The 15,657-nt window shown below is 40.7% G+C and overlaps 1 protein-coding gene across 3 annotated transcripts in view; it reads left to right on the top strand.

Moving 5' to 3' along the window:
- PHYHIPL (phytanoyl-CoA 2-hydroxylase interacting protein like) overlaps positions 1–15,657 on the top strand; it is a 384,776-nt gene that overhangs the window by 128,467 nt on the left and 240,652 nt on the right. For 2 of the 3 annotated variants that reach the window (XM_069611223.1, XM_069611224.1), the window contains exon 2: positions 14,810–15,006. In XM_069611223.1, coding sequence (XP_069467324.1) covers positions 14,842–15,006 — 165 coding nt within the window. In that variant the 5' untranslated portion in view covers positions 14,810–14,841. Of the gene's footprint in view, positions 1–10,509; positions 10,559–14,809; positions 15,007–15,657 lie in introns of all 3 variants that reach the window. The other variant, XM_069611222.1, reaches the window with a different exon arrangement.

The following is a 15,657-nucleotide window of genomic DNA, read 5'->3' as shown; positions in this document are numbered from 1 at the left end:
TTGTTATCTTCCCGGCTCTTCACAAGTATTGAAGCTGTAGTCGCGCTCTCAGGCAGCCCCCGCCACCATCCTGCTCGTGAGAGCGGGTGCTACCACTGTGGTTCGCAGCTGTCCCAGCGGCCTGCGAGCCTCTGCTGTGATTTGTCTGGGGAATCTCCCTCATATGTGCAGGGCTCCACACACATCACCATCCACCGCACTCCGGGCATTCATGCTCATCTAAGCCCGTGTCTCGTCACGGGGAGTCCCTGTTCGTTGCCCCATGCGACTTTGCTTACAGTCCGCTAAAGTCACCTCGCCATCTCGCAGCCGGCTGATTCCTTTGTTCTGACCATCAGTCGGCCATTTTACATCATCCTTCTTCTCCGGCTCTCACAATCTTATAATATTAGGAACTCCGTCAAAAGTTCAGCGGGCACGTTCGCCCCGTTCATAAACCGGCATGTATATTTTCAACGATCATAAGCATCTATTAATGCACTATTTGTCAGGATCATTGCAGGATCACAGGAGCTCCTCCAGAACACGTCCTCCTACATGGCCCTCGTAGCCACGCCCCCCCCTGAGGTTCCATGTGGTAATATCGCCACAAAAATATCGCCATACAAAAATGTCGCCATATTTTTGCAGCGATATTACCCCATGGAACCTGCGGGGGACACCCCCGGAAACCCCATATATTTTAAAAGGGAGCGAGGGACACCCCCACAACCCTCCCCATCCATTTACCCCATAAATTATCCCCACCAAAAATATCGTTCAGGACGACCATATGTACGGCGATATTTTTGGTGGCGATATTACCTGATACCCCCCCGATTTATTGATATTAGTTAAGTGCAGCGTATGCACTGCACATGCACACTAGCTTTGCCCCTGAATGTGTTGCTTTCACCTCCCTTTCCCAGTGATCTGCATGCATTCCCCACCTATCTGCAGCATAGCCTATACTTTATTTGTTTTCTGGCGACAGTAACCTTTGTCTATTTTTAAGTAGATATTTTGTCAATGCATACTCAACTTGCAAATAGGGCTGCACTAGCAGGGTCACGTACAACGTATAATATGGCAGAGCAATAATTGTGTAATGGTACAAAAAGGTTTTAATGGCCATTATGAGTAACATGGTCCAAAAGTGCAAAGCTCAAAGAAGGTTCAAGGTGCTGCATATGAGACATCTGTAACCTCAAAACGTGGTTTCTTTTTCATTATAATGAAAGACATTATTTCTTGTTCATTTTCGGCAAACATAGTTCAGCAGCATTTTCAGCTCTGATGTCTCCCTTGTTTTGCCATTTTCCCGAAATGTGTGCAGAGTCCCTGACCTGTTTTCCCCACTGAAGCCCCATGGAGTTGTACACAACATTCCTGACTGTACAGTACACCCAAACAGGTTCACTTTTTCAAAAACAGCATATGTGCATCTGAATATCTCTCAAATTGGTGTTTTTTTCACTTTTAAGGGACCTACATACAACACCTCACATATGCCTGCCAGCCTGGCAATGCCACTTCTTTATCATCATCCCACACCATACTGGTCCCAACCACTGTCCTATTGTGCAGTATGTGTTCTTCTGAAGCAGTGCAGCCTTGGTTTATCAAACCCACTAAGTGAGGAGGCCTGTGTTACCAGCCAAGGAACTCTTTTTTGATTATTTCCCAATGCCAATAATATTTTCAATATCAGAAACTTTTGCATGCGTTTTCAAATATTGCACACAATGCCTGTTTTCCACCACATAAGGTCTGTGTTTTTTGTGGCTACCCAATAACCTCTGGCATTCTAGAAAGAGGGACTAACACAAACTAGTTCCAGTCACTTACTCTCACAGGGTATGTGCTTGTTTAAGTAGTGGAAGTGACAATCTGACATTACATGATTTAGTGGTATTCCTTTAACCGTCCATACACTCTCTGTTTAGTCGTCTCAGTCAATAATAATGTTCATGTAGGGCTTATTCCATTCAACCAATAGAAAGTATTTCCTTTATATTCCATACATGTAGTGAACTGAGAATGCAGGTGCTACTGCTGTGCTACTGCTAATATTAATTTGTGAGGTAGAATCTGTGTTCCACCAGAAGAACCAGTCTCCCTTGTACCAATTATCATAAAACAAAAGATCTTGCTAATGTTTTGAGATTTAAAAATACACAATTTCAGATGAGTTAAACTCTTAAGAGGAGAATAAGCACTCTAATGTCCCTTGAAGGAGATCTTGTCCTGCAAATTCGGATTCCTCGCTTGCACAGTGGATAACTAAACACTTGCGGGCCACGGACTGCCACTTCATCACTCAGTTACACACTTGACAGAAAAACAGCCCACACACAACTATTCTTTGGTGCACACAGCCAAAAAAATGTGAGGGAACATTGGACACAGGGTGAGCAAAGTAAGGTCCCTGCAGAAGAGTTAATGCAGCGAATAGAGAAACATTAATCATTTTAGAGAGAATTGACATTAGAGAAAGATCTTGATGACACAACATCAGAGATTGAACACCTGAAGATATCATTAACTAGCTGGCAGACTATCGGTCAGGAGTCAACAGAAGTCACACAGATTTAGCATAAAGAAAAACACTCCTTACAGAAGAAGCTACAAAACATGAAAGAAGCCAGACTAGTCTGAATGAGTCTAGGGAGCAGCTAGCAAACAGCAGATCATAATTGAAATGGATCATAATGCTAGAAAGAGACAAGAAATCCAAGATGGTTGATAGTGTTCAGACTCTCAGTCTAAAACTTGCAGATACATTTCTTGGAAGAGGGGAGATGGTCTCCAATTCCTGAGACTACCTCTCCGTTGCCACAACATATCCCAGAGTCATGGTGGTGGTTTTGGCGCACCTAGTCCTAGTCAGCATGTAGAAGCGCCGGACAGCCCATCTCCTCTTCCCAAACTCACCCAGATTATTAGATTTCCCTGATTTCCCTGTGTTGAGGATTTCAATCAGGCACACACGGGGGTCTCGCCTAGCATGTAATGCACAGATGAAATACTTATTTATTATGTCTATAGGTTCAATATTCTGAGTGATATACCACTCATATCACACTCCTCTCAAAATACCCCCCAGGTGACACTGGACCCAGGCTGGTTAGTAAAGGTAAATATGTATATCACATATGTTTTAATATATATATATGGGGCAGCAATCACCAATGTGGTGACAAAACAATTCAGAACGTAACTAAAGCAATTGAATTCACTTATAGCAATACAGAAAAGAAAACACTGGTGAAAAGAACAGTTTTAGCTTGTGAAAAGATAGCGCTTAGGTTAAAGTTTCCCCCTGCAAAGTTCTCAATTCACAAATGAGCAATTCTACACAGATGTAAGTAATCAGCAGGTATTCAGGAATAAGAACAGAGTACAGTGTTTGAATACAGTGTTTGAATATAATCTTCCCTCCTCAAACAAGAGCGAAAACGTTTTTGGAACTTTGACACTTTTAAAATGACAGTTGAAAATGGCTTTGTGAAACAATAAAAAGTATGCAATACTAAACAGGTTCTAACAAACATAAGCTACAAGATTAGCAACAGAACACACTTTAGATCAGAATGGGAGTGTGGAAATACTTTGAATGAGAAAAAGACACGTGTGAAACTTTTGGAAAATGCGAATTCGTGCCTAATTTCCGCTATGCGAATTTTAATAAAAACGGGTCAATATATACTGTTTCACAATGGTTTGGTTGTCGATGTAACTATAGGTCCTAGGTTTAACTGAGAGTTGAAATTTGGTCTCTAGCTATAAAACTGAAGAAGTTATGCATGTTTGAATGAGAGTTTTTTTTAAAAATAAAGACGTGAAAATGAAAACAGAAATCAGTTTCTATACTGACAAATATGCTCTAAACTAGGGTATTACCAGTTTGAAACACAGTAAGCCCCAGAGTGGTCCACGGAAACCAACCCCAGCACCTCCGTGTCCGCCTTGGACTCAGTCGGATTACCCATGGGAAGATTTTAAGGGTTTGGGATTTTAGAAGACTAAAGAATTTTCAAGAAATGATCACTATCACAAGTTCTTAAGTTAAAGAGAGGATGGGTTGAGATTGGGTTAGAACATGGCAAATATACTATGGGTTACTATGATTCCTGTTGATACTTACAGTCCACTATGCATTAAGATTGGACCGTCAGGCTTCTGGTCATCCGGATCGGGTCTACAAGCCGCAGGGCACCTTTGGCAAGATAGTCAGCTCAGCGGTTCTGGCACCTCAGACTGGATTTGGATTGGCCCTTCTGGTCACTAGACACAGTAAATTAGCGGGATGGGGGATTTCAGTAGGCAAGCCTTAATGGTAGTAAGCCAGACTGGATCAGAATTAGTCTTTCCTGAAGTTTGGGATGGTTCAAGATTTGGGCCTAGCTGAAGAAGAGTTCAGCAATTGCTGGGCCTTGGTTTTGCAAAGTAGCCTGGATCAGGACAAGATGAAAAGTTCTGGAATAGGACAAGATGAAGAATTCTGGAACAGGGCGTCACGCGGACATCAGGATGGAGTCAGGAATCAGGGTGTGTCTGTATGTGGTGAAGTTCCTATATTTATCATGGCAAATGACATCACAAAGTTTATGGTAGGGGCAGAATTTCAAACCACACCCCCACGGCTGTGATAAGTCAAAGGCACTTGCCTTTTTCTGGTTGGAAGTCAGAAAGAGCTGTCATATTTTATGATGTGATTTGGGAACTCTCACATTGATTTGAACCACAATTTAACTTTCCCACAAATGCACATTTCTATAATTATGCCCTCTAATAAAATTGGACACATGCATTACATATTTGATGGGTTATCTTTACATTCAATTCCCATCTCAGTGAGGGCTGGCTTTGTCATTCTGTGGAATTTTGTCAATTTTAATCATAACCGTTTGGCCTAACAATTCCTAATTTAGTACATTTGTGGGCAATCATCACTAGAGCATGGGTATACAATATTAGACTTGCATCATTAATAGTTTTGGCGCAATCAGTGTTTCAGTGTAACTTTGGTTCCTTATGCAGTACAGGGTTCAATCACGTCTTTAAAGAAAGAGCATAACATTTGATTTATAACTACCAACTTTTAGATTTATCCTCCTTCTTATGGCAAAGTTAAAAGTCTTTAAAGCTTAATTACAAATAGGCATTTAAATACCAAAAGTTCTTGGCAGTTTTTATTTTACTTTCATTCAACTGGCAACAGCTGTCAAATTCCTTTGATCAGGGTGGGGTCCTCTGCCCTTGAGAGGGAGGAAGTTTCCGGCCCCTCCCCTGTAGGGTGAGTGTTCAGCCTGCCATTGTCCTTGGCTGGGCCAGAGACAAATGTCTAATCAGTTCATTGTTGTCAATATGCGAGAACCTCCAGCATCAATTAAGCCTTCCTGCTAACAGTAGAGTGTCAACATGTAGTGTCATCTTTCCCAGGCTGAGAACTGTCAGGCAGAATTGTAATTACTCAAGACTGTGTTTTAACTTGAAGTTACCTACATCTTCATTAAAACAGACAAAATTAACAGAGTTTATAGGGGGATTTGATTTTCACCTTTAAAGAATGAAGCCTTTTACAAAAATATACTTTTAAACAGGCGATTTTTGCACTTTCTTCAGGGAAAAAACACATTAAACTGAATCCTTTACATCAGAGTTTCCTCTGTACGGTTGAAATTATTACATGTTGTGCCATTTTTAGCCGCATTTTTCCTGTGGAACTGAAAGAATGGGTGCTGGGTTGCCTTTTTCATGAAGTACATTTCTTAGCTGCTGTCAGTCAATGCTTACTGTATAGTCTTTGGTTCTGTCTCATGTCCAATTGTTGCTCATCCTAATACTTTGATTGTCAAAAATGTACAAAATATGTTCATAATTTTGCAGCCTTGGATGAAGAGCTATTGCTCGAAACACGTGTCGGCTGCTGTTTGAATTGCATTAAACTACGCCCAATTGAGCACTTTAATTTTTGGTTGTGTGCGCAATCCTTGGGAGCAAAACAACCCTCATCATATTCTATTTATGTGCACACTGTAGGCAGGGTGTTCACACACTGCTCCTATTTGCTGCCCGTCAACCATTTTACTCTCTGTCAAGTGTGCCAAAACCTCAATTGTCCTTTTCTGCCACAATCTCTTCTTTATTTGTGGACACCGAGGACTGGCTGCCGGACTCTCACCTCTTGAATTTAGTTTGCATAATAGCACAAGCCGCTGAATACCTACTTACCAGAGATGATGATATAAAAGCCCTGTTCGCACCCAGAAGCTCAACTCTGAACCCTTTTAAAAGATGGACCTCGGAATCTGAGGATCTTAGATCCAAATTTATCAAACTAGAACACCTTAGTACAAAAGAAATTAATACATTCTGGGAAAGAACTACATTAAAACATTACTTACAAGAAAATAAAATTCCCCGTGGCTTGCAGATACTTATCCTGTCGGATTTTGACAATCCGGAGGATGGTGATGTCGCAACTGATTGGGAAGCCAACTTAACTACCAGTTCTAACAATATGCTCAAATTACTTATCGAGCACGCAAAACGTGAACATGCCAGGACTGTTATAAAAATTGATGCTCTCAAGGAAGAAATAGCCCTTTACGATGCACCTAGTGCCACCATTGACAAAAACTATAAGACTCTATACAGTCGCCTGCGTAGACACCAAGATGATGTCAAACTCCGAAAGTCCAGAAAATTCTCACGCGATGATAGGGACTATAGAGACAATCGAGTTTATACCTATCAGCCTAAATATGACAAAGTTTCTAAATATAGAACCAGCAGCGTAGCATCCTCTCCTGCAAGTTCAGACTTTGATAGCGAAAGCGAAAGACCAAGCATTAGCCGAGCTCCAGGGTTAGACATACCTGTTAATGACTCGATTCCTCTGGATGAAGAGATACCTACAGATTCCGAGACTCCGACAGGAGATGCAAGCAATATACATTTGTCGGCTTTTTTGGAACAGATACGTCGTTTCAAAAAAGGCAACCGGCAAGCTGCACTGGCAGCCATGAAAAAAGTTCGCTTTCAAGTACCACTCACGTCAAATACCTCAACCCCAGGCCAAAACATAGGGGCACAAGGGGTGGCAAACCCAACAGGAGTAAATGCACCTCCACCGCCACGCTGAGTAACCAGGTCATCCTACCAGCAGAATCTGAGAAATCAGACTCGATTAACTTAATTTGTAATTTGAGCAGTTATTCACTCTCCCCGTGTGAATGTGCAGTACTGAACAAAGGACTTTCATTTGCCCCTTCGGGCTACAATGAGTATGTTCAGATACAAATCGATCTGTTTAAGTTCATTCGTAAACTTAAACTCAAAAAATATTTTGCGACCCAAGTAAAATACTATAAGACCAAACCTGCAATACCTTGTCCATCAGACATTACACTGCAAATGATGCACAACACTCATGTTTTGATGTCTTTGGATGAATGTGAACATACCCCTATGATGAATATTAGTGACTTAATGAAAGATTTGGATATACAGCAAAAAAATCTGAAAATTAAAGAACTTCCAAGCAAATCGAAATTTGTACCAATTTTTCCGAAAGATAACATAATAGATACATTCCATCAGGCAGTAACCAATGACATCCATCACCTTGAGGATACCTCCAGAGGCAAAAAATGTAATAGTGCTAAACATAATTTATCTTCAGCTGAACAATCTGTGCTACGCAAACTAATTGAGAATGATGCGATAATTATCAAGGAAGCAGATAAAGGGGGCAATGTGGTTTTGATGGACAAACAAGATTACATTGACATGGGCTTAGAACACCTACACTCCCCTGGCTGTTATGAAGAACTTTCAGCCAACCCCTTGCCCCAGCTTCGCTACACAGTGAGTGAACTATTATGTAACTGGCACTCACGCGGCTTACTAACAGACGTTGAAAAACTATTTCTACTTGTTAACGTTCCTGTCATGCCAACTGCATATTTTTTGCTGAAGATACAGAAACAGTTCATTCATATACCTGAAGGGAGACCCATCCTAAGTGGGGGTGGGGGGATCATGGAGCCTATTTCCATCTATATCAATGAATGTTTAGCACCTTTAGTTAATTCAATCCCCACTTTTCTGTGGGATACAATGCATATACTGCAAATTCTATGAGAAATGGCAGTCATTCCAGGGATGTTGTTGGTCACGCTCAATGTCAAAGCCTTGTATACTTCTATTGATCATGCAAAAGCAATTGCAAGTGTTGACTTTATTTACCGCAAACATTCTGCATCCTATTTTGATCATAGTGTAATGGTCAAAGAGATGTTGTCTTGTGCTTTAACTAATAATGTATTTCTGTTCAACAATTGCTACTACAAACAGAAAATTGGTGTAGCCATGGGAGCTAGCTATGCCCCGGCACTTGCCAACATTTTCATGCATCAATTTGAGGAACAATTTGCTTTTGTAGACAATCCGTTTGTTGAATTTATCCATGTCTGGAAACGCTACATAGATAATGTGTTTTTGGTTTGAACTGGTACAGTAGATGGTCTGTTGGGCTTTGTAAACCACTTGAATAACAATTATTGGGGTATCTCATTTACACATGAACACAGTGCCAGCAGTATTAACTTTTTAGATCTAACTATCACTCTGGAATATAATTCAATTGTCACTAAAACATTTCGCAAGGCAACTTCAGTCAACGCAATCTTACAGGCCTCTATTTGTCATAAAAAATCTGTTATCAAGAATATACCGAAAGGTGAATTTATTCGAGCTCGCAGGAAGTGTTCAAATGATATGGACTTCCTACAAGAATGTGCATTTTTACGTGAGAAATTCCAAACAAGAGGTTATGACCGCAGTATAGTAACTCTAGCTCAACAAACTGGACATAACATGAAGAGAGTGGATCTACTCACCCCTAAAATTAGACATAACTTTACCCATACAAATAAATTGAAATTTATTACAAGGTATAACACAGATAGCTCAAAGCTGTACAAAATTTTTTGACGCCACTGGCATTTATTACAGTTAGACCATGAGATTTCACCATGGTTGGATAAAACTCCAAATTTTATTTACAGCAAAGCAAGCAACCTCAGAAACATCCTGTCACCTTCATTTATGTCTAACGGCCAACCTGCCATAAACTGGCTCTCTCAGAGAGCTAACCACGGTTTCCACAAATGTGGCAGATGTTCCATGTGTTGATATGCACTTGAGACTTCAAATATTGACTTTGGTAAACTTGGAATGTTCAAAGTGAATTCTTTCATTAATTGCAATACAAAATTCTGTGTTTATTGCATTATATGCCTATGTGGTAAATACTACATTGGGAGTACTATCAGACCTCTCAAAATGAGAATACGCAAACATTTATCTACTATTTCAAACCAGGAGTCTAAATATCCACTTGCCATGCACTGGCAAAAATCCCATGAGCTTGATGAAAAGTCACAGATCAAATTTGTGGGCATGGCCAAAGTGTCCGTACCACAACGTGGATGTAACCTTACCCTCAAATTGAGACAGTTGGAAGCACGGTTAATTTGTCAATATCGAACCGTATCCAATGGCCTCAACAAGCAATCATGAACTATCTGTGTTTCTCTGAAGTATGTGCGTATTCCTTACATCAGACTTGTATGGGGCTCCATACATACTTGTAGATAATTGATGATGGCAACTGTCCGGTTTACAATACTGATCACTTCTAATCAAACTATGGCTTGACCACTGTTTAGTGTAACTTTCCTGCTTCTATTGGTTTCCAAGTACGTAGCATCGAGAATTGGGGAGCATTGGGACCACTAATGGCCATTTACACCCTCCCTATTCGTTAATCAAGTTAATCCCTGGCACTGGCCACAATTTTTTGGACATATAACAAGACTTCATTGCTAACGCTTTGTGTGAACATTGCCGGGTATTATTTAAATGTAGTCCCATCCCCCGAATTACACTTCGGTGGCATCCCCATGTACATGGAATGTGTTCCTTATTCTAACTTTAATGATATTACTGGCTCTTGAACTTTAACTCAGCCGCACACCCGTGCATATAGATTAGGTCTTGGGCCCACACACAACATGGCCGCCACGAGCTCACGTTGGTGCTCTAGTTGTTCACATGGCGCTGGCCGCATTGTAAATACGAGTTCAGACATCACGCGCGAGGCTCTATCTATTCAGTCGGGTGGAAACGCTGGTAAGTGCAGGTCTTTCACGTCGACCCCTACGGACTATTCGCCCTGGGGCTATGCGCATGTGACCGTCTCGCCTTCGCGAGTGTCAGTCATTTGACTAATTAGATACTTCCTCTTATGTCTCCCTCTGTCTCCCCCTCTACCCGATTCCGCGTGCCTGCTCCAATCTCACCCCATTATATCGCAATTGGTCTGGCTGACAGCTACGTTTGAATATGCACATGCTTTTATATAGGTATGGTTTAACAATCTATATACTATCCCTTTCTTATGTGCTATTTAATTTCTTCATATGCTAAGTGGCTAACTTAGTTTTCTCCCGCTTGCAGCGGAGCCGCAATTGAAAATTTATTGGATATCTATCTACCATATATAAAGGTAAGAATAGATGCAAGTTAATTTGGGAACTTTGCTTTAGGCAAGCAATTTAATTTTGACAAATTTATGAAAGTCAACTAATTAGGGCTTTTTCGAACATGCAAATTGTCCATTGAAATACAAACACCTTGTGTTTCTTGTTTTTTGGTTTTCCACACGCAATAGAACTAGTGCCAAGCCTCCTCAGGTAAAACTAATTTCCTATTAACTGTAAGCACTTAGACACAAGTGTGACAAGTTTTGTATTTACTGGGCCGTTCCCATCATTCATGCCCATTTATCTTTTTCTTTCCTTTTTTACACATGGCATTTATTCGACGGTTCGATTAACTCCAATGATCAATGGGCCATATATCCATTCATTTTTAATTTTATTGTGCCATGTTATATTATTATCAATGCTAATTAATTTGGCATATCTTGTTGGGAAATTTTGTGACGTTTATTTTATATGCCACCCTAATGCTTACTGTATGGTCTTTGGTTCTGTCTCATGTCCAATTGTTGCTCATCCTAATACTTTGATTGTCAAAAATGTACAAAATATGTTCATAAATTTGCAACCTTGGAAGAAGAGCTTTTGCTCGAAACACGTGTCGGCTGCTGTTTGAATTGCATTAAACTACGCCCAATTGAGCACTTTAATTTTTGGTTGTGTGCGCAATCCTTGGGAGCAAAACAACCCTCATCATATACCAAATATGTCAGTTTGAATGGCACCTGTCATTTCATTGAAAAACATCTAACCGACTAGAGATTCACTTCCAAAACACTCAAGTCCCATACATCAGTATCATATTTGTGAAAGAGCAAGTTGATATTGAAGAGACTTTCCCAGAATCTTTGAGAATAAATCATCCTGTAAAGAATGAGTGATTGTGCATTTTGGAGGGAAATACACTGTTGTATCGATGGCAAACCTCCAGTGAGGATCAAGATCAACCAGTGGATACCTCCGAAAAAACCAGAAACAGCAGTTTAACTCCACTACAAAGAAAAGGAGAACCCATATTTTTCCCTTTTCCACTAAATGAACGTAAGGAAACAGTTCTCTCCAAAGTTTTCTTAACTCTAGAAAGAAGTTTAATCAGCGAAAGATTATTCAGGAAATTACAAAAGGATGAAAGGATTCCCACATTTAATCTGAATGATAAATGGTATTCTATACTTGATGTGATGGATTCAAAACACAGCATTACCTGCAGGTGCATGCTGGAGATCCAAATTGATGAAAAAAGTCAAATCATAATGGTTGGTTCATGAGAGATGTACCTTCTGATTTTCCTATCAGCAATAACATACTACATCAATTTGCAATTAAAGTGGATTTTAATACTAGCAATGTCTGGCCCAGAATCAGAGGAAACCTGATGCACTTCAATGAAACGAAAAAAGGCATTTTAATCAGCTCAATTGTTGCCTTAATCTCCAGAAGCTCAAATCAAAGAAGTCCCTATTACAGGAAATACACAATAATAGATATTGCTAAGAAACATTAGATAGGAACATACCTTGTTTAATGAAGAAGCTTTTATTCGTTTCAATAATATTCTTCAGCAACAGGACCTGGACATGCATCCAACTCCATTAGTAGTCCTCGAAGAAGACTCAACACGAATACTGGTTTATAATAATGACCCCAAAAGCGTTATTTTATCAAGCACATGTGTATATCTATTCCAACCAGTCCTAGTACATTAGGAATGTATCATCACCACAAATACCAAAGTCCTTAAATTCAAATTCTCATTAGGAATGTTTTGAAGGTTTAAGACTATCTTCCAAGCGATTGTTGGAAATCCAAGGCTCCACCACCTGTCAGAGTGATTGCATGACCTGAGCCCTGCTTGTCACTGTATGTAACAACACAGTGAGCACTGCTCACTGAGAATTCCCCAGACTCTGCTTTCTTCAGGCTCTGTCCATCTCAATTCAGGGGGGCCCGCGATTGTCAGGAAAAGGACAAAAACCATTTAGCAGAGGCAGTCAAAAAGGAGGGCCTTGCGAAGTACAGGGGGAGGAAGGATAGCTCAGAGGCAACGCGTTTGACTTGGAAGCAAGACAACACAGCGCAATACAGGTTCGAATCCCGATCCCACGCTTAGAAACCACTTGTTGGTATTATGCGCGTTATAAAAGAACTATTATAATTATAATTTGCTGACTAAGGTCTGCTGCTAAATAATTCCGAGATGGCGGGACAACTGCTTTGTACCCTTAGCAAACGGAGACAACGTAAATTCTAGTACACAAAGCAGGCAACCTGGCAAATAGTAGTTTAACTGGGTTTTACCCATTCATCCGTCATGCTTGCACCTCTCACAAAGCTGACACAGATGCCACAGTACATGGTCTGGCCCCAGACTCAGCCCTGCTCGAGTATAGAAAGGAAGCACAGCAGCGAGGAAGTATGGGGGTTTTGGGTTGGAGTGTGGAGGTGCAGTAGAGACAATTGTAGAATAGAGTGTGGAGAGCGATGAAGCGGTGGAAATTAAGAAAGAGAAGTGCGAGGAGGTGCCAAGAGAAGGAGGTGGAGAGGTGAAGAGAATGGAAGATTGGGAAGTAATTGGAAAGGAGAAGACGAGGAACACAAACGGGAAATGAGAAAGAGGAGGAGGAAAGGGGCAGAGGAGGAATAGATTGGGGGAGGCGACAACCTTTAAAACCTAGGCCACACAGAGCTCTTGACGTAGTTGAGGAAGGCTCAGGGTAAAGGCCTGAATGGGAACAAAGGAGTCCAAGTCAAGACAGGTGAAAAAAATGTGCTTGCATGACAACCAGGAGGGAAACATTGTTGTACGCTGAGGTCCATTCACCTGCATATTGCCCAACAGCCGGCCCTCGTGGGGTCTATCTCGTTAGGTCTGTCTAAAAGGATCAATGCATGACCCTGACAATATCGACCACAACCAGAAAAGACACACAACCAAGAAAGAAGTGGTTACACTATAAATCCCACATGCTGTAAGGAACCCTTTTGTCCACTTCAGAGGCTGTCCCGAACTATGCAAGAGAGGGAAGGACTGTGGCCCACAGTCATAAGAAGACCCAGAATGTTGATTCTGCTAACTCCAGCCTGTAGACTTAGTCAAAGCCTAATACCTACCTTTTATGACCAAAATAAAAGTTAAAATGAATTTTATAAATGGTATCGAGTCATCTGTTGAACCCCTTTAACTCCCCTGGATTTATGGTGTTAGATGGGGGATCAAGGGGATCCTACTCAATCCCATTCGAACAGGAGTGGACATCCTATCCTCTTATGCTGGCCATGGCTCCGTTTGACGCCGGGCCACCTTGTCCTAAGAAGCCATCCATGCTAAATGACATGGGGCAAGGAGCAGGGACTTTATTCAACCACCTTTGAAGACTTGTTTAGTTGCTAAATACATTGGCCACTCACTTCCTGATGGCCTTGGAGGGCATGCTCTGGCATCACACACAGAGCTTATACAGAGCTTATACACTTATACACTGACTGCATCAGGCAGCATCAGAAAAAGTGAATTTGAAATACACAAATGTAAAGTGTCAAGTTTGGGGTAGCATCTGTTGTGAACAGAAAAAATGTTTCATGGTCATGTGATGGTGCTAGATTATAGACAATGAGTCTGCCTTGTAGCTTTTTCAAGTTTCCGATTCCAACCTGTGTGTGAAGCAATTTCTACACATAATGTATGTCTGGGAGGAAGTTGTCCTTTGGATGTGGAGGGTCAGGAAGCCCTGTGGTGTACCAGAAAAAAATTGCTCTTTTATAATACTGTAGCCGCATTATAATTGCTGGTATTTGTCAATTACCAACACCAATTCCAAGGATTAAATGAATGGCTATGCAAGTAACCATGTGTATAGCTCTCTGTCACCCTCACTATGTGATGCATGGGAGGTTTGGATGATTTCCACTCTCTTTCTGCATTCGTTTATCCACATAAAGGATTTGGCAGCAGCTTCGATGACAGTCCCTGGGAAGGATTGCCGGTAATAAGGAAGTTGAGTTAAAAATGAGCACCTTTGTCGCTTTACATCTCCCTTATTCCAGCAATGTTGTATTCCTAAATATAGCAGCAATACCAATGGGGCATATTGCACTGTAGCCATTACCGTTCAATTATATACTTTATTAAAATGTTGAAAGAATTTGGGATTTTTCTTTCGATTTGTATTACTTTGTTATTTGCTAAATGGCCGAAAATAAAATTTTATAATCAATAGCTAGCAATTGAAAACATTATCATGTTACTTTTTTTCCAGGGAACAAATCACAGGACAGTGGTATTGCAGAAATGGAAGAGCTTTCCGTCCCCCACAACATTAAAATAAGTAACATCACATGTGATTCATTCAAGATTTCTTGGGATATGGATGCAAAATCTAAGGAACGTATTACACACTATTTTGTCGACCTAAACAAAAAAGAAAACAAGAATTCAAACAAATTCAAACATAAGGTAAACATTTTATCCAGTCAGTAATGGTTGATTGAAAATGTTTTTTTTTTACATTGAACAGTTACAATAGCAGTAATCCAGCAAATACTCTTTATTGAGCTGTGCCTTTTGTCGCAATGTCGTTAGATATAAACATGATTGTCCTAATGTTTAAACAGAAACCAGAAAAAAACGTTGTTAATTGTTCTGTTATGTGAGCAAAGGTCCCGATTTTAGTATGGGGTTGTAACTCATTCTTCTGATAACATATATTTACTTCTTGATTCAGTTCATATTTTGGCATGGTTTCTTAAAGTAGATTTATAAAGCACAACATTCCTGTTGAGGCATCTTGGTGCAGGAGACCTGGTGCTAGCACTCAATGGACAGACTCTGTTAATTTGAAAACAGCCAGAACTTGTCTGCACAGCATGCATACACCCTTTAGAATCAGACCACAGGAAGGAGGGAATTTCAGAAGGAGGGTCTGAGAAATGTAAGGCTCAACCTCCTTTACGCTAAAAACGATAAATTGGGACATCCATGAGAAGGAAGACACATTAAAAAAGGACACAAGCAGGGTTTTAAAATGGCTGCCGCTTCCCCTAAAATGCCAGAAGGGAAACCCATTGTGCCCTAAATCTAACACACTTCCCTTTTGGCAGCCATTGC

Source organism: Ambystoma mexicanum, chromosome 8 (genome assembly GCF_040938575.1).
Source record: "Ambystoma mexicanum isolate Mex_15411 chromosome 8, UKY_AmexF1_1, whole genome shotgun sequence".
Classification (NCBI taxonomy): Eukaryota; Metazoa; Chordata; class Amphibia; order Caudata; family Ambystomatidae; genus Ambystoma; species Ambystoma mexicanum.
The sequence above is the reverse complement of the archived record's forward strand: the minus strand, read 5'-3'. Positions and strand labels throughout refer to the sequence as shown.